The 20,702-nt window shown below is 36.9% G+C and overlaps 1 protein-coding gene across 20 annotated transcripts in view; it reads right to left on the minus strand.

The window, feature by feature from the left end:
* The window catches only part of SLC9B2 (solute carrier family 9 member B2), a 58,006-nt gene that overhangs the window by 26,574 nt on the left and 10,730 nt on the right, over window positions 1-20,702 (minus strand). For 14 of the 20 annotated variants that reach the window (XM_005555573.5, XM_074040233.1, XM_065545282.2 and 11 more), the window contains exons 2-6: window positions 18,373-18,504; window positions 17,227-17,407; window positions 9,372-9,542; window positions 2,741-2,883; window positions 1,410-1,537 (exon numbers count right to left, since the gene is read on the minus strand). In XM_005555573.5, coding sequence (XP_005555630.2) covers window positions 1,410-1,537; window positions 2,741-2,883; window positions 9,372-9,542; window positions 17,227-17,407; window positions 18,373-18,462 — 713 coding nt within the window. In that variant the 5' untranslated portion in view covers window positions 18,463-18,504. Of the gene's footprint in view, window positions 1-1,409; window positions 1,538-2,740; window positions 2,884-9,371; window positions 9,543-13,545; window positions 13,918-17,226; window positions 17,408-18,372; window positions 18,505-20,702 lie in introns of those variants that run through there. The other 6 variants (XM_074040243.1, XM_074040241.1, XM_074040242.1 and 3 more) reach the window with 3 other exon arrangements.

The raw sequence follows: 20,702 nt of genomic DNA on the forward strand, positions 1-20,702 counted from the left end.
TGGACAACTATAGTCTTTCAAATGGCAGAGAAGCATGAATCCAGAAAAACACATATGTGTAAAACTTCTACAGAACACTGTTTTTTAAAATGTAGCCATAGACAACCTGCTTCAGACTACATAGGTTGCCTAAAAATATATACTTACTAGTGGTATAGAAGGCCTAATGAGGGTAGGCCCCAGGATGCTGGCTTTCTTTAAACAAAAAATTCATGTTATGAGGTTTGAAAAGCAATGCATGGACTTTCTGATTTGGAACCCAGTGATGCTGGGCCTTCTATCAGGGCTTGCTATGTCAAATAAGGCAACATATTAGAAGAAAACGATATGACAGTCACATTGATACCAGTAACCACAGCAGTGGTAACAGCTGAAAGCATTTTACAGTACTTACTATGTACCAAATAACATTTTGAGGACTTTACACGTATTGGCTAATTTAATCCTCACAACAACCCTATAAGATAGATGCAATCTATTTTAATTTTATAATTGAGGAAACTGAGGCACAGAGAGATTAAATACTTGTTAAAGATCACACACTGGAAAATCACAAGGCTGGGATTTGAATCCAGAGAGGAGAGTTCCAGAGTCTTAACCATGAGGAGAATTTCTTACTTCTTGCCTACTTATTAGCACTAAATTCTTTTTTTTTTTTTTTTTAGAATTATATCTGAGTAAAGTTTCTGTATTTTTTTTTTTTTTAATTTATTTATTATTATTATACTTTAAGTTGTAGGGTACATGTGCATAACGTGCAGGTTTGTTACATATGTATACTTGTAGCACTAAATTCTTACTAAGTCCTTTCTTATTTATTTACTTTGTGTGGCTCTTAACCGTTGGAAGAATTGACAGTGGAAGGAAGAGATGGCAGAACTGCCAAGTCATAATAGTCTGATGACAGGAGGAAAACAATAGTAGCTGTTGATCACTGCTGCTGTGTTTTTTATCCTTTGTGCAGACTTTAGGTGGAATCCGGTATCTCTTTTAACAGGCATTGAATCAGGTGTAGGCAAAAGACCACGATTTCTTCAACAGTTTGAATAGTAGGAGCTAACTATACGAGTTAGCGCCTACTAACATATAAACTTCTGGCCCCTCCTTAGGTGCAGAACTCTTAGTGTTCTTTTGCCTATTTTTAATTTGGCTTAATCAATTATCAAGCAAATATGTCATGCTTATAACATTTTAACCTATGTCTCTAGAGTGCAAGAGTAAAGCCTGTTGTGAACTGATTAGGTTACCTGTGGAAAATTCTGAAGTTAGAATATTTAGATTATGCTGTAACATCTATGTTGCATTTTCTGATATCTATAAGAAAATTCTATTATGCATTCTCTTGTATGGAATCAGAGAAAGCCCTAAATGTCCCTACATATTTTCCATGACAAAGAAACAATCATTACCCCAGTATAAATCCCCATTGCCATGGTAAACCCAGCAGGTAATGGGCCATAAGAGCAGATGTACACGCCTCCACAATACAGGGACCCATGGACAGTCTTACACAAACGCCCTTTAACTTCTTCAGGGCCTGAAACAGAAAAGCAGACATCCTAATATAATCCTTTGAAGATGTGCAGAGAAGATGACCTTCAACGCTTTCTCTTCAGTATATGGGCAATGTCTGGGTCATCATGAGTTTTCAAGGTAATGAGTTGTATTTAACAAACATTTTAGTACTCCAAGTGTTTACAGACAGCTTATTTAGTCCTCACTGCAACCTTTTAAGATAGGTAATACTATTATCCCCATTTTTTTAGATGTCCTCATCTGAAAAGACACAGGCTAAAGTCATCCGCCTAAGATCATGAAACTGGTGAGTGATGGGGTCAGGTTTGAACCCAGGCAGGCTGCTTTCAGCATCTGTGTTCATAATCTCTAGCTAATTTCACATTATTTTTATTTATAATCTGTGGTTCCAGAATGAGACTAAAGTGAAGAGCCTAATACCCCAAGAAAATTCATTCCTGTACTAAAAAACACACATAAAAAAAAAAAGCATTAGAAAGGCATACTTGAGACTCATTCTATATATTAGGCAGTTTCCTGAGCTAGTATAGTTAGCCCTGAACACTTGCATAGGGCTTCGCAAACCAAAAATATGTTATTTTCTCCACTATGAGCATTATTTATAACCATGGTCTATATCTATGTCAGAGAAAAGTGGGGCCTTTATTCTTGGTGCTGGCCCCATAGACAGACTCTACCTTTCCCCAAGAAAGAGAATGAGATCGGCCAGGTGCAGTGGCTCATGCCTGTAATCCCAGCATTTTGGGAGGTGGAGGCAGGCGGATCACCTGAGGTCAGGAGTTTGAGACCAGCCTGGCCAACGTGGCAAAATCCCGTCTCTACTAAAAATACAAAAATTAGCCGGATGTGGTAGTGCATGTCCGTAATCCCACCTGTTTGGGAGGCTGAGGCAGGAGAATCACTTGAACCTGGGAGGCGGAGGTTGCAGTGAGCTGAGATTAAGCCACTGTACTCCAGCCTGGGTGACGGAGTGAGACTCCGTCTCAAAAAAAAAAGGAAGAAAATGAGACCATCTTTTGAGTTATTGCAAAGCACAAGGTCCTACTTGCAAAACAATCCTCCATGAAATAAATTCTATTCTATTCTCAAGAATGTCATGCAAAGTGTCCACATCCATTTCCTAATGCTTAGCGATTCTATTAGATACTTGAAGTATTGAAGAAACAAAATTCCTATTTAATAATGAGAAATTTACACATCATACCTTTGAATCTAGACCAAGGCCAGCACGAACCAGGATGATAGACAGGGCTATGCTTCTCAAAGAGGAAGACCACTTGTGCTTGATCTGTACATTATCGTTGACGACTGGGATATTTCTGATGAGAAACCCTGCAAGCAGCATGCCTTGAATGAAGAAATCAAACATGTCTAGTTAGTTTTCAAATACAGAAAATATTTTTAGTTAACTTTAATTTTATAGAGACTACTCTATAATTCCAGGAACCACTTCACTCATGCTTAGAAGAAATGAAGTTAAACTTTTAGTTTAACTTGGAAGAAATTAAGTTAAGCTTTTAATTAAAAAATTAGTATAATTAAAGCAGCTAAGAAAATAATGTGCACATAAAAAGATAATTTATAATAATTAATATTCCTAAAATAACTGAACTTAAAAGAGAGACAAGATGCAGCATTTGGATAGAGAGTATGATCAAATTCTACATATAAAATGTTTTAACACAATGCCAGCTCAGTCAGTCCTTTGCGTGCAAACAGCAAACAGTCCCTGAAATTATTTGCTATGTCAGATTACTTGAAATATCAATAAATACCTATATGGATTCTATTTTACCTTCAGATTAGATAATTTCATAAGAGACACATAATCTACTTTGCGAAGGTTTTAGATGTCAATTATGATGAAATGAACATTGCCCTGTCATGTCAGCCGGTGACTCTTCTTTCACTCAGTCATTCAACTCTACTGAATGCCTTCAGTAGTTTAGACGCTAGAGTATGCATCACGCATATAATAATGAACTACTTTTCAACAAGCTTTCAGCCTCTAGGGAACAAGACAAACGGACAATACCAATTTTATGAAAGCATGAGGGGGATGTTACATGAGCTGAGGCAGGAAGGGGGATTTAGAGAAGGGGAAAGAGGATGAAGAAATGGCTGGGGGAGTTGAGAAGTTTCTGGAAAAGACAGTAGTTTATTCAAAGGTAAAAGAAAAAGTGACTCATTCTGGAAACTGCAAGAAGTTGAGTGTAACTGACGAAGCTGGGTAGTGAGTGAGGGAATTCTGCCTTCATTGATATCACATGCCCACACAAAGGGAAAGGTTTCTGTGAGAGACTGTGAGCCTCTTCCCTCCATGCTTCTCCAGCAGTGCCCTCTTCTCACCTCGTCCCTATAAGCACCATACTTCAAACAACTAAATAAATTTACTGAAGTTAGGATATTTTGTGATGCAAGATGGGAGAAGAGAGACAACCTGCTGCACATGAAAGCATCACTCCAGGTGTCTCTCATCACTGCCATTTATCTACGGGAAAGGCTCTAAGTTCTGAATGCTGTGGCGATGGTCTTTCTGGAATGTTTATTGGGCAACAGTATCAACAGGCTTGGCTTTTGGAAGAAGTAATGATGAGTTATATATGCACATGGTAAAATTAAGACATTGCTGACAAAAAGGTAAAGTGACAAGTATATATTGTACCCCAGCTGCAACTTTCCATCTTCATTCCTGAATGGTTTTCACTGTTGAGGATCTTCTGTGCCCTTCCAGAAAGTTTCTGTACCTATTCAAGCATATTTCTGTGTGTATAAGCTCTTTTGTGCTGGACACAAATAGGACACTGATACACTGCTGTACGGCTTGGGTTTTTTCCCATTTAATAATATATCCTGGACATTTTCCCACTGAAGCACATATATATTTGCTTTATTCCCTTTTAATAGCTGGAATAGTATCTCACTGTTTGGAAGTTCCATAATTTTTGGACCACTAATAATAGATTTTAAGAAATTTTTCAGGTTTCTCATTATAAACAGTGCTGAAATGAGCACAATTCATATGTCAAGTATTTAAGTGCCTGCTACATGCTAGCCCTGTATGAGATCCTAGTAACAAAGAGGTGAGCTAGACCAGCAGTCCCCAGCCTTTTTGGCACCAGGGACTGGTGTCGTGGAAGACGGTTTTTCCATGGATGGCAGGGGGAATGGTTTCGGGATGAAGCTTCCCACCTCAGATCATCAGGCATTAATTAGATTCTCATAAGGAGCACGCAACCTAGATTCCTTGCATGTGCAGTTCCCAACAGAACTCATGCTCCTATGAGAATCTAATGTCGCTGCTGATCTGACAGGAGGCAGAGCTCAGGCAGTAATGATTGCTCACCTCCTGCCATGGCCCGGGGCTTGGGGACCCCTGAGCTAGACTAATGTGGTCCTTGTCCATATGGAGCTTATATATTTGTAGGTTTGCATTAACTATATTCATATTATAATTCCTAGCAGTGGAAATGTTAGGCCCTATGGTATAGGTGTATATAATTTTTATACATATTGATGATTTACCAGCCAAAAATACTGCACTAATGCTTACATTCCATTATCATGACAATAGCTCTTTAATGAAATTTAAAATATGTGTCCAAACCACTCCTAAATTAATTATGGCATTCAATGACCTGAAATAAAATGGAGTATCCTAAGAAGAACTCAAAACTACGTTAAGAGGTTTTTTGTTTTGGGGGATATGAGGGGGCATTTTTTTTTTTTTTTTTTTTGAGACAGGGTCTTGACACGTTGCCCAGGTTGGTCTCAAACTCCTGGGCTCAAGCAATTCACCCACCTTAGACTCCCAAGATGCTGGGATTACAGGTATGAGCCACTGCTCTCTCTTGGCCTGAGAGAGCACTTTTCATTCCTGAAATGACTGTGAGAACAGCTTCCCTGGGACACTGTTTCCTTTGCTAGTGGTTTGGTTGATGTAATGTGACCACCTGATCTTGATTTGGCACGTGTCCCCACTCGTGCCTGTAGGGCCTCCCTTGATCATGGAGGAAAGAACGTCTTCCTGGATATAAGAGTGTTGTTCTCTTAACATTTTGTATTATGAAAATTATCAACATATGGCTAATCTCATTTCATCTACTCCCAAGTTTATATTTTTATAATTTGTGTTATGGAAATGTTTTCAATAATGATTTGCCTTCTCTTCCAAAGGGAAGCCATTTTCAAATTCATTTCAGGAATCAAAAATGCTCACTCATACTCGCGTCCCTGGCAATCACTTCAGTTAAACCCTTAAAAATATAACAGGCAACCATCACATATATTTTGTCTTAATAAGTTTCCTTTATGGATTCAGATAATGCTTCAGTTTTGGATACTGGCCTTAATATAATAAGAAGCAGTAAACTTTCTTCCTCTATGCAAGTATACAACTATAAAAAAGAATGTTGAAATATGTATGTAATTTTTGAGAATGATTTCAGTTACCTTAGGAGATTTCATTTTATCACAAATCCCAATACTTTCCATCTTTTTGCAACATGGTATATTTTGTTTTTGCAATAGGCATGGAGTGAAAAAAAGACAAATGGGTGTAATGGGCATTTTCATGTGTCTAGAACAACAGTCTTCAACATAGGTTGTATATTAGAATCATCTGGAGGGCTTTTTAAAACTTCTGATGTCCAGGCCATACCATATTCCATTTCAATTAATTCAGAATCTCTGGGGTAAGATCTAGGCATCAGCTTTAATTTATTTTTTTTATATTTTTATTTTTTGAGAAGGAGTCTCGCTCTGTCGCCAGGCTGGAGTGCAGTGGCACAATTTCAGCTCACTGCAACCTCTGCCTTCTGGGTTCAAGCGATTCTCCTGCCTCAGCCCCTTGAGTAGCTGGGGCTACAGGTGTATGCCAACCATGCCTGGCTAATTTTTTTGTATTTTTAGTAGAGACGGGGTTTCACCATGTTAGGCAGGATAGTCTTGATCTCCTGACCTTATGATCCACCTGCCTCGACCTCTCAAAGCATCAGCTTTTTAAAGACAGGTGATTCCTGGCCTGGCATGGTGGCTCACACCTGTAATCCCAGCACTTTAGGAGGCCAAGATACGAGAATTGCTTGAGCCCAGGAGTTCAAGACCTGCTGAGCAACAAAGTGAGACCCCATCTCTACAAAAACCAAAACGGTGTAGGGGCATGTGCCTGTAGTCCCAGCTACTGGGCAGGCTGAGGCACGAAGATTGTTTGGGCCCAGGAGGTTGAGGATGCAGTGAGCCATGATTGTGCAACTGTGCTCCACCCTGGGCAAATGAGACCCTGCCTCAAAAACAAAACAGAACAAAACAACGAACGAGAGATTCTTATGAGCAGCCAAGTTCTAGAATGAATGATCTTGCTACATAAAATGTGATCTTAGAGCTTAGAAATGCAGAATCTCAGGCCATGAAGACCTACTTAATTAGAATTTGTATTTTAACAAATTCCAAGGTCATCCTTTGTACAGTGAAGTTTGAGAGTCACTAATTTTGATACAAGGGTCAGCAAAAATGTTCTGTAAAGGGCCAATGAGTATCTTAGGCTTTGTGGGCCATAAAGTCTCTGTTAGAACTTCACAACTCTGCCAGTATAATGCAAAGCAGACATAGACAATATGCAAACAAATATACGTGAGTGGGCTCCAATTAATATTAATTTATAAAGAGTAGTAGTCTGCCAACCCTTTATCCTAGCATATAGGCATATTTAGAAACAATTCATTTTAACAATAATTCAATTAATAACATTAGAGAACAAAAAGCACCTATGAGAAATAATATGAATTAAGTGGAATACCTTTAGTTTTACCTAAAATTAGAAATACATTGAGAAATGGGGCATAGTAAGAGATAAATAATTCTACTTCTTTTTATATTTAACTTTAACTACTGACCACAAGTTCAAAAGCAGATAACTTTGGTGTATGTTAGCGAATCCTGATTGTTCTTACTCATACAGCTAACAGAAAAAAAAAAAAAATGTTCAGGAAATGTGTGCAAATATATATGCAAGTATGAAAGGTAGGTTGTTTTTTACTAAAACTGGGCGATTAATAAATCTGTTAGAAATGAACACAAAATGCCTCTGTGGTAAACAAATTTTATAATGCAGAATTCTTTGAAGACACATTAAAGGTATCACATCTAGTTTTAAGACTAATTTGTATATGTGTCTTGTTTGGGCAGTTCTCATTGCCTCTGGAAGAGTATTTTCAGCTATGTCTTTAAGAATCATGGTATTTTATTTCATTTTTATATTTTTTGAGATGGAGTCTCACTCTTGTCACCCAGGCTAGAGTGTAGTGGCACGATCTCGGCTCACTGCAACCTCCACCTCCCAGGTTTAAGTGATTCTCCTGCCTCAGCCTCCCAAGTAGCTGAGGTTACAGGCACCCGCCACCACGCCAAGCTAATTTTTTAAAATTTTAATAGAGATGGAGTTTCACCATGTTGGCTAGGCTGGTCTTGAACTCCTGACCTCAGGTGATCTGCCCGCTTTGGCCTCCCAAAGTGCTGGGATTACAGGCATAAGCCATCATGCTCGGCCAATATTATATGTTAAATATACCCTCTGGTGTGCTGGTAAATGCTTAACAAGTGGCTTGCCAAAAAAGTATGCATTTTATATAGGCACATACATTATTAAATTTTACTGATATAAAGGATGTGCAGCACACACTTTACAAATACACAGCCATCTTCACTGTAAATTCTATATAGCCAATTTATTCTCACAGAATGTTTTCACTGTTTGTCAAAATTCTGTGTCCATAACAAAGTATGGCTGTAGTTCTACTAAGATTTGACAGAATCAGACTACAAATAAATGGTGCATACTATCTGATTCAGCAAAGAAGTCACATATCATGAATGAGCAAGTGCAGTGTCACCGTGAATGCTGGTTGATATTTTTGCTTATATTAATGAATAAGATGAAAATGAAACAATAAAAATACATGTCAGAACTTCACTCTGTCAATGACATAAGTGACTTATACTTTGACAAACCTTGATTTGTAGCATTTCCTGATTTTTTGTTGTTGTTGTTGTTACAGATACTTCTACCATGGCCGATTTTAAGCTACAACATGATGTCACTGTAACTGGAGTTGGGAAGAGGTGGCAGTGGTACACCATTATGTAGTATTTCCATAATCTCAAGAGCATAGGTGAGGGGAAATAGAGTAAAACATTAGGAAGTCTTCAGGGTTGAGCACTGAATGCTTGTTTTTAATGTCAGTTATTTAATTTTAAGTGTGTATATATATACAGATATATATATATATACACACACAGACACAGACACAGACACACACACACACACACATATATATATATATTTATTTTTTATTTTTATTTTTTTTGAGACAAGGTCTCTTTCTGTTGCCCAGATTGGAGTGTAATGGTGCAATCATGGCAGCCTCGACCTCCTGGGTTCAATCAATCCTCCCACCTCAGCCTCCTGAGTAGTTGGAACTACAGGTGCACGTCACCATGCCCAGCTAATTTTTGTATTTTTTTGTAGAGACAGGGTTTCACCATGTTTGCCCTGGCTGGTCTCAAACTCCAAAGCTCAAGCAATCTGCCTACCTTGGCCTTCCAAAGTGCTGGGATTACAGGTGTGAGCCACAGCACCTGGGCCACGATAATTTAATTTTTTAAACTGCCATGTTTAACAACTGGATCACAGTACTCCTCAAAATTTAACAATTGGCTTTTGGCTCCAGCATGGCAAATACAGAAATATTTTATTCCTTTATTTCCCAAAGCTTTCCAAACTATTATTTTTAAAATATGGTTTACTCTGGAGAAAACAGGAAACATTTAGCACTTACCAAGAAGAGAAGGCAGTGGAGGCAATGTAGGTAACTTAATAAGTCCCAAAAGTTTACCTCCAATGATGGCACAATAGAATAGGATTATAATTCCAAATAGGTTTCCTCCAGGAAGACATTCACTGCCAGTAATTGACCAAACTACAGCCCACAGAAGAACAATGATGGTAACTGAAATAAACCAGGAATACTAGTTACTATCAATAAGTTGTCACATGGAGGTTTTGACAAAATCTAAAATAATTTGTAAAAATAAATACTAATGAAAATGCAAATATTTATAATCATGTTTAATCTGTAGAGTATCAGTAAGATGAACAACTGGGTAACTGCCAACATCTTAAGAAATCGCATATTAACAGTACTTTTGAATCTGCCTATGTGCCCCTCCCCATCCATCTCCCTTTATACTGCCAGAAGGAACCATTATTTTGACTTTTTTCACCATTCATTTTTTTCTCTATAATTTAAAAATATATATATTATTTAGTTCTATCTTGAATTAGACATTATTGTTTCTTTTTTTATAGTCAATATTTGTTTAGAATTACCTACAAAGGTACTTTTTCTGAAATCATCATTCATTATGGCATCTCAAACTTTTCTTTTTTTTTTTTGTTTTGAAACAGGGTCTCCCACTGTAGCCCAGGCTGGAGTGCAGTGGTACAATCATGGCTCACTACAGCCTCAACCTCCCAGGCTCAAGCAATCCTCCTGCCTCAACCTCTCACATAGTTGGGACTACAGGTGTGTGCCACCATGCCTGGCTAATTTCTTTAAATTTTTTTAGTGGAGACAGGGTTTCATCATTTTACCCAGGCTGGTCTTGAAGTCTTGAGCTCAAGTGATCCTGTCTCAGCCTCCCAAAGTGCTGGGATTACTGGTGTGAACCACCTCATCTAGCCTCAAATTTTTCATCTGGGACAATTATCTTGCTGCCTAAAGTATTTCCTTTAGGAAAAGAATTTCTATAAGAATGTGAAATAGGCCAGGCATGGTGGTTTATGCCTGTCCCATCACTTTAGGAGGTCAAGGCAGGAGGATTGCTCGAGCTCCAAGTTCAAAACCAGCCTGAGCAACATAGTGAGACCTCGTCTCTACTAAAGTATAAAAATTAGCTGGGTATGGTGGTGGGCATCTGTAATCTCAGCTACTTGGGAAGCTGAGGCAGGAGGATCCCTTGAGCCCAGTGAGCTACGATTGCACCACAGCACTCCAGCCTGCGTTACACGGCGATACCCTGCGTCAAAAAAAAAAAAAAAGAAAAGAAAAGAAAAGAAAAGAAAAGAAATGTTTCCTTGTTTGAAAACTTGTGTTTTACAAAACTGTGCACTAAAAATTGAAAAGTTTATGGGAAAAAGAGAGTTGGGGCAGACCACTCAAAACTGGTGACCAAAGCACTAAGAAAAACCAAAACAATCCTACACACTGAATCTACACACTGACATTTGTGTCTGACACAGGCGGTCTGTGATGGAAATTCTTGAGGGTATTTTCTTTAAGCAGAGCAGTTCCATCGAAATCTGATCCATATTTTAGCCCTCTGCCTCAATACAATAAATTTCAACAAAAGGAAAAGCGTAGGCAGCTTCTTTACCTCAGCTTATACTCTCAGCCACTTCATCCACATGTGTTCTATTAGATAACTTAATGTTGTAGAATGTTTGAGTCCTTGAAGCCCCTAAACCAGCTACTAATTGCATGAAAAGTCAGCACTTCCACAGAGGTTTCATCGTTTAAAAGGTCCTCATGCAGGGAAGGCTTTATCTTTAATTGTAAGAAAGCATATATTTGGTCTTTTTTTCCCCCAGTTCACTTTGCCTTCACTTGCTATTGCTTGACGATACAAAATATTAATGGGCCAGGAAAAATTATACACAAAACTGCAAATTCCATACACTCTAACACAATTCTCCTATTTACCATTGCATATGAGCTAATTCATGATACAGAAACACTCTGTATCACAGCATGCTGTATTTCTCAGGAGGATCTGTTGTAGTAAATTCTTAGTTTCATTGTCTGGAATTATCTTTATTCTCATTCTTAAAAGATAGTTTTTCTAGGTATACCTCAGTTTTATGTTAAATTCTAGGTTGAGTGTTATTGTCTCTCTGTTCTTTGAAAATACTATTCCTTGGTTTTCCGGTTTTGAAGAACCTAATTTCAGCTTTTTAAAGGAATTCTTTTTCCTTGTTTTTAACATCTTCACTTTTTCTTTTGTTTGCCTTTCAGTATGATATGTTTAGGTGGGACTTCCTTTTGTTTTGCTTAAGATTCATGCTTTTTAAAAAAATCAGTTCTGGAAAATTCTTAGCCTTTATTTCTTCAAAGATTTCCTCTTCCCCATTCTCTTTTTCCATGTTGCTAACCCTAGTTTTCATATTTTTCATCTTTGTGTGTACTGCATTCTAGATAATCTCTTCAGATTTATTCACCTGTTCACCATTTTTTCACTTAATCTGTTGCCTAATTTGTCCATTGAGTTTTTATTTTCAATTACTATCCTATATCTTTCATTCCTAGAAGTTCAAGTTGGTTCTTCCTCAAATCTATTCATTTTTTAAATAGTTACTTGTTTTGTACTCATGTTTTCTAATTTTTAACTTATTTATATATATAAATGTGTTATATTCTATTTTCTGATAATGCACATTTTTGAAATCTGTTTTTTTGTTTCCTTTCGCATGTTGCTTTTTTTTTTTGTTGTTGTTGTTGTTGTTGTTGTTGTAGTTTTTTGCCATAGTGAGCTCTCCCTTGGAACTTTGTCTAAAACTAAAGGTTTTAGTTTGTCTTTTGCAACAGTGAGCTCTCCCTTGGAACTGTGTCCAACTTTGTTGAAGCTTTAGGCTGAATGAGTTTTCCCAGATGGGAAATGAATTTACTTCTACCATGTCCTTAAAAGCCATCCCGAGACCATCTGAAAATGTTTGAGCATAGATACATTTTCAAATTGAATTTTTTCTGTGAAATTGGAGACAAATCAGGATGAAGTTAAACATTTTTATTGGAGACTCTACACTTGCCCCAGCCAGCAACCACAGTTGAGACAGGTTTAGTCACAGGCCCCATCTGCAGAACAGGTTTACCTCAAATTTGGCATTACACTGGGTTTCCACTTTATGTGGGTGAAGGAGAATGCTTTTTCCTGTTAGACTTCTCTCAACCTGGGCAGGCACTAGCTTAGCCTCCTGTGCTCCCAGTGCTCTCAAAATCCATCGCAAGTTCCCTGAGGTTTGGTAGAAACCTCCAGGGTGGGGCCACCTTGAGGGCTTATTGACCTCTGTTACTTACACTTTGGTTTTGGTATCTGATGATTCCCTGTTTTCCTGACAGATCATTTCAAAAGACTTAAAATATTTTTTCAGATGCTTTCCTTGGTTTGTGACAAGATTGTTCATTGAGTCTTATCTACCATACTGACTGAATTCAATGTCCCTTTTCCTAACCCTCACAGAATTGTTACAGATTTTCTAGTCTTATGATACTACTGCAGTGGAATACCTAAGGGACTTTTGGTGTTTCCCAATTAGCTACAAGGGTTGACATTTCTATGTGATATCAGAAGTAGAATGGGAAAGCAGGATTTGCCAGCTATTATACTAAATTCTACTTTGTCATAGCATAAACTCAAGCTAACATTAAATTCAGCAAGGTAGAATTAAATGTTTTCTCTTTTCAGCTGGGTGCCTGTAATCCCAGCACTTTGGGAGGCCAAGGCAGGCGATCACGAGGTCAGGAGTTCAAGACCAGCCTGACTAACATGGTGAAACCCTGTCTCTACTAAATACAAAAATTAGCTGGGCATGGTAGCACGTGCCTGTAATCCCAGCTACTCAGGAGGCTGAGGAAAGAGAATCACTTGAACCCAGGAGGCAGAGCTTGCAGTGAGCTGAGATCGAGCCATTGCACTCCAGCCTGGGTGACAGAGCGAGATTCCATCTCAAAAAACAAACAAACAAACAAACAAAAAAAAAGAGTTTTCTCTTTTCTACTTCAAGACTATTAAAAAAATCTCTAACTCTCTTTCCCTGTGCCTTACCTGAAATACAGTTGTAAATACATAGCAAATGGTATGTCTATAAGGTTTCTCTAAATCATGTTTAAATCAGTTAACAATTTACTTCTCATTTATGATTATGGAAAACCACAAATTTTCACATGTAAGATTTACCTTTTTTATTTTATTTTTTTGAGACAGTTTCACTCTTGTCACCCAGGCTGCAGTGCAATGGCATGGGCTCACTGCAACCTCTACCTCCTTGGTTCAAGTGAGTCTCCTGTCTCAGCCTCCCAAGTAGCTGGAATTACAGGCACCCGCCACCATGCCCGGCTAATTTTTTGTATTTTTAGTAGAGATGAGGTTTCACTATGTTGGCCAGGCTGGTCTTGAACTCCTGACCTCATGATCTGCCTGCCTTGGCCTCCCAAAGTACTGGGATTACAGGCGTGAGCCAACGCGCCCAGCCTACTTTTTAAGAAGAATACTGATATATACTGCATAGGCACAGGAAAGAATATAGGACAAAAGTTGTCTTGTAAAATTCTGGAACAGAAAAACAGAAAAATAAGCGATGAGATGTTTATCTACCATGAACCTCATTTTTCAGGCTGCTTTATGAACAATTACATATTTTTAAAAAATGAGTCCCAAAATTATTCATTTTTACTCTTTCCTTATGTCGGTCTGTATCAGTTTCATTGCAAATGTTTTAACTATAAATAGGCCACATTTTGAATAATAAAAGTTTAAAAAATAATAGAAAGAACAGAAAAGGTATTCAATTATCTGTTTTCTTATCAGCTAGTGTATATTTTTGGATTCTGGTTTTCTGTACATGTTCTAAGTTTGAGATTTTCTTCTATGCTTAGTTAAGTAATCTCACTTGGTTTCATTAAAAACACATCTAGAGCCTAAAGTATAAAATATTATGCTTGGCTTTCATTGTCCCAGATGATAATGGCAAACATGTCTTTCAGAGCCCACAAAGTATAACTATGGAATTGAGTCTCATTTTTCAGTAAACATATGTGGGCATCCATATATTTACTTCAATGATGCTATTATTCCTCAACACAATTTTTTTGAAATTGTCTTTAAATTTGCCTTAAAAGGCAAATTTAGTAAGACATAAAACTATGAAACTATTAGAAAAAAACATAAGAAAAAAGCTCCATGACACTGGTTTGAGCAATAACTTTTTGGATATGACTCCAAAAATATAGGCAACAAAAGCAAAAACAGACAAACCAGATTACACCAAACTAAAAAGCTTCTGCACAGCAAACAATCCACAGAGTAAAGAGACAACCTACAGCCTGGAAGAGAACAGTTGCAAACTATGTACTTTGCAAGGAGTTAATGTCCAGAATATAAAAGGAACTCAAAAAACTCAATAGCAGGAAAACAAATAATCCAATTTAAAATGGGCAAAGGACCTGAATTTTTCAAAAGAAGACATACAAATGGCCAACAGGTATAGGAAAAAATGTTCAACATTTCACTTCATGCCTGTCAGGATGGCTATTATCAAAAAGACAAAAGATAACAAGGGGTTGGCAAGGATGTAGAGAAAAGGTAACTCTGTGCACTGTTGGTAGGAATGTAAATTAATACCACCATTATGGAAAGTGGTATGGAGAGTCCTCAAAAAAGTAAAAATAGTACCACCATATGATCTGGCAATCCCATTACTAGGTATGTATCCAAAGGAAATGAAATCAGTATGTTGAAGAGATGTCTGCACTCCCAAGTTTACTGCAGTACTATTTACAATAGCCAAGATGTGGAATCAACCTAAGTGTCCAACAGTGAATGACTGGATAAAGAAAATATGGTATATATACACAATGACATGTTTTTCAGTCATAAAAAAGAATGAAATCCTGTCATTTGCAACAATGTGGATGAACCTGGAGGATATTATGCTAAGTGAAATAAGCCAGGCACCGAAAGACAACTACTACACATTCTCACTCATATGTAGAATCTAAAAAAGTTGTGTTCTTATGGAAGTAGTAAATAGAACAGTGATTACCAGGGACTGGGGAGCGGAGGAGCTTGGGTTTATGGGGAGAGAGTGGTCAACAAGTACAAAGTGATAATTAGATAGGAAGAGTAGTTTGTTCTGTACCACAGCAACGTGACTATAGTCAGGAATAAGGTATTGTATATCTCAAAACAGAAGATTTTCTATGTTCTCACCATGAAGAAATGATAAATGCTTCAGGTGGTAAATATGCTAATTAGCTAGATTTGATCATTATACAATATATAAATGTATTGAAACATCATATTGTACCCCACAAATATGTACAAATATGTGTCAAAAACAAAAATAAATAAATAATGCTGATGAATGGATGTTTATGCTTTTGAACAATTCTTTTTATATTTTGATGTTAAAATTATCTTTATCTTTTGAAAATATGATTTACAAAAGTGAAAAATTGTGGATAGATTCCAGGCATTTAAAAGTTGGCAGGTTAAAACTAGTTTTGCCAGGTGCAGTGGTATATATCTGTAACAAGCTACTTGGGAAGCTGAGGTGGGAGGATCTCTTGAGCCTGGGAGTTCAAGACCAGCCTGGGCACCATAACAAGATCATGTCTCCAGGAAAAAAAAGGTTGGGTGGGGGACGTGAAAGTGGCAGGAAGGCTATGACCAATGCCTTGACATGTAATTTTCTCTAGACTTTAAATCTGAAGATCCATGAAAAAAAAAATGTATACACACATGCACATATAACTCAAGTATACTAAGTGATATATATTGGGCTATTGGTCATAGGACACAACATTTCAGTTAGACAGGAGGAACAAGGTTAAGAGGTTTATTGTACAACATGAAGACTATAGTTAATAACATATTGTATTCTTGAAAAATGTTAAGAGTGAATGTAATGTGTTCTCACCACAAAAAATGATAGCTATGTGAGGTCATGCATATGTTAATTAGCTACAATTAGTAATTCTACTATGTATACATACTTCAAAACATCACGTTGCACAAAGCAAATACTTAAAATTTTATCTATCAATGTAAAAAATAAATTTTAACTCTCAATGAAAGAATATTGTCTTCTTAAAAAGAAACTAATTTGCCTTTATAGATAATTTTCAAATCTCTTCTTTTTTCTACTATATCACATATCCGCCAGCATACACAGCACAGACACACATAAGCACACAATTCATTTCTGAAGAAAAATAGGGCATAAATGAATCTGAACTTCCATATATTTGTCAAATTGATAGCAGAATAACCTTTGGCTTCCTCCAAAGACCAAATCCGTTCCTAAAAGACAAATATATTACAACCCTAAAAATTTGCAAAATAGTGCTGAGATAAACTCCCAAAGAAAAATCCTCCAAATGTCTTATGTAACAGCAGCTCTACTAAAATAAGCTGAATTGTAAACCAATATTCTTACTTATAAAGTAAAAGGATTCATTTGGAAGTATCAATGGGGCTGTGTTTGCTAAAATATTACTTGCATTACTTAACAGTAATAACAACCAACATTTATGTAGTGTTTTAGATAGTCCTAAAGTAATCCTGTGAAATTACTCAGATACAGTAAAGGAAAAGGTCGTTGATCTGTGTTCCTTCCCCCTTCCCACAATGGTGGTGACCACAGTGATCCTGAAAGCCAAGGTGAAGACAGTGGAGCCCTGTTAGTCTAGGTCCTTCCCTTCAGTGTGTGGGACAGAGCCACCCATGTGTGTGAATTGTTCGCCAACTAGTTTTTATGTGTGGGAGAAGTGAACTTTTTGTCTTTTCAACCATATTATTTAGGAATCTGTCATTATAACAACTTCATCTTTTGCCCTCTATTTCTGAATTCATCCTTACCATTTGTTATGACCCTGTCCAGTAAACCATGCGGAGGGCAAGCCAGCATTTGTCTCAGCCTTTGTACGTGATTTGCTTCAGTTGGTGTTTCTTGTAGCTTTTTTTCACTGCTTTTCAAAAGGATACTTCCTTCTGTTGGTTCATTTGCATCTATACCTTTGAGGTTCATAACTGTTTCCTCCTGTATTTAAAGTAATTTTAAAAATCCTTAAAACTGTATATATTTTACACATTTTTATAGGTACTGCATCATCACCTTACAAATCAAATTTATGACTAGACTCAAGTATAACACTTTGTAGGAAAAACACACAGCTTTATTACTAGCTAATCAGCTTGAAACAAGAATTATGCTAGGAGTATTTAGCACAGTCACTATTTTTAGTACAGGTTGAGTATCACTAATCTGGAAATCTAAAATCTGAAATGCTCCAAAATCTGAAACTTTTTGAGTGCTGACATGACACACAAGTGAAAAATTCCACACCTAAACTCACATGACAAGTAACAATCAAATGCAACTTTGTTTCGTGTACAAAATTATTTAAAATATTGTATAAAATTACCTTCAGATTACCTGTATAAGGTGTATATGAAACATAAATACATTTCCTGTTTAGACTGGGGCTCCATCTGCAAGATATCTCATTAGGTGCATGCAAATATTAAAAAAAAAAAAAAGAAATCCAAGACACTTATGGTCCCAAGTATTTCAGATAAGGGATACTCAACCTGTATTATAAATGTCTGGGTCACATAACATTTTATTACGTTTTGTAATACTGGGTTTTAAAATAAGCATATTTAAGATAAAATTCAGGGCAATAATTGGCACATATACCAAAGTAGTTTAGAAAAAGATAACTATCTGTAATGAAAACCACTTCACATTCATTAATCTACTTGAATTTAAGCAATAAAAAGAAAGGAAGAAACCAAAACCATTCTAGAGATTAGGTCAGAGACACAAAGCATTCCACAGGCTCTCCATTTTTCTAGCCACAGGTAGGGTCAACTGACAATGATGTTAGCTGGGAAAACTGGTAGTCACACCTGCCGTGCACTCTTTGAGTTTGGGGATAGGAGAATTGGTAAATGAGTGGTAGAATATGAAGGAAATACAATTCTGTCACAGCTTTGATTTACCTGTGTTTCTTGATGCATGGAGGGCATGTGATTCATTCCTGTGGATGGTTCTGAATCTTCACACGTAATTCTTTTATCTTCATCCCCCATTATTTATAATTAAGAAGATGACAAAGGGAAGAGGAACGAGATCTGTTTTGAAAGAGTATAGATATAGAGCAGTAATTTGAAAGTCTTTTGATTTCAAAGACTTCAGATTGTACTTATTTTTCCCTAAGAATTCTGAATGGCTAAACTATTTGAAATTAGACTATTCTTAATTTTCAATGGCGGTTTTTTTTTTTCTTGATTCTCGTATATTATCACCATTCTTATCTACCTTTTTACTTCTCTTGAAAAAGCCTTAGTTGACCAATCACATTTTTATGATTTCTTTCCCACACTGTTTTTTGAGTTTTACTTAAAAACATTCCAAGCAATATCAGTGTTAAATTGTCCTCTATCATGGGCCAACTGGATGAAGCAGGAAGGCTCCAGGTAACTTTCCAATGTTGATATGAAGAATGAGTCACTAAAGGGAAATCTCCGGATTCCATCCTTTTCGGAGAATCTAGGGTCACTAACTCTTGCCTGGTTCTTATTTCTAAATTAAAGTTTAAAAATACACCACAATTGACTGAGTAGCCACAATGTCTTAGACACTACGAGAAGTGCTATGATAGTCACTTTTTAGTCATTGTGGGGAATTCAAAGATTACCAAAACACAGTGTTTGTTTTCCACTGACTTATCATATACCAGGAAAAATAAATTTATACCAAATAACTAAGAAAACCTGTAAGACTATCGATTGGCTCAATAAACACTCACTTCAACCCATTCTCCCTTGGCTTTCCATGCTATATAGGCTACAAGGCCAATACAGTACTCCAGTTCCTAGCCACTTTTGCAGGTAGAGGTAACCATGTGTCACAGTTCTACATATGAGATTTAGGTGGGAGCTTTGCGGGAGGCCTTTAGAGGATAATACTTTGTACTCTTTGTCCTCTAACATTTCCCTTTCTCCTTCCTAGAATGTAGATACAGTGGCTGGAAGGGCAGCAGACATCTTTCAAGCATGAGAATAAAAGCCCTCTACTTAGGATAGTAGATAAGATAGAAGCTGGTTCCTTGATGACAGCTTCCAGTTGCTCCATCAGCCTTGGACTGCCAAGCATTGGGGTAATTGTTTAAACCACTATTAATCAAGTTTTTTCTTCTTTTTTTAAATAGTAAGGAAATTTACTCCTAATGCAACAAGTACAATGAGTATCTTGATAGAGGTACACACTACAAACTTGTGGTAGAATCAAAGAGAAAATTATGTAAGAGAAAATTATGTGAGAGAAAGGAAAATCTAATTCAACACATATCAAAGTGCCTAATGTGTTCCAGGCACTATGCTAGACATAAAGACAAGGATGAATTAGACAGGACCCCTCCCTCAAGGAATCATTTTCTCTGTTCAACAAAGTGCCAAGAAATTTGCATTTAAAATTTCAAAGAACATCATAATCTTTCTACCACCACCACCATTTTTCCTAATTACAAAACACAATGGTAACCAGAGTGCCATCTCAAAAAAACCTTTAGTTTACTTTTTATTATATATAATTTATAATATGCTTATATGATATATATGTATATGTATATATGTTAGTATATATACTTTTTTAAATTAAAAAACTTATTTCAAAATTTAGACTGAGAACATAAAAGAAAGTCACTTGACCAGAAAATGTTAGACTCAGAGAACACTTGTCTTAAAGGCATGGAGGCAAGAAAGCCAGTGGTGTGTGAGGGGAAACTGCTGGAGCCTGTGGCAGGAGGCTAAGAGTAACGGGAGATCAGGTTTAAGAGTTAGGATATCAGATCTCCAACCACAGCATCTAGCCCTTACCTTCTGAAGTTAATAACCCCAAATATGGTAACTGACAAGATGGGCTGGGTTCGGATTTGGATAAGCCTGAGTCTGAAGTCCATCTCCCTCATATAGCAAATTGCTTAACCTCTTTGTGATTAATTCCTTATTTATGAAAGGGAGACAAGAATAGTTCTAACTATGCACAGTTGGCATTCAATAGTGTTGGCTATTGCTAACCACGCATATTCCTTCTTCCTGATTATCATAAGAAGAATCTTTAAGAATTGTTTTGTTTTCCCTATTAAGCAAGACAAAGTTAGCTCAATCTTGAAGAATTTACTACTTAATCCCATTGATTTTATTTGGTCATGATTTTTCATCTGTTTTTGAGGCCCACTTCTTGATGAGGTGGATGTAACATTCATTTCTTCACCTTTCTCAGTAGGAGAATTACATAGAAATTCTTTGGCAGTATCACTAGAATCATC

This window comes from Macaca fascicularis, chromosome 5, assembly GCF_037993035.2.
Source record: "Macaca fascicularis isolate 582-1 chromosome 5, T2T-MFA8v1.1".
NCBI classification, from domain to species: domain Eukaryota; kingdom Metazoa; phylum Chordata; class Mammalia; order Primates; family Cercopithecidae; genus Macaca; species Macaca fascicularis.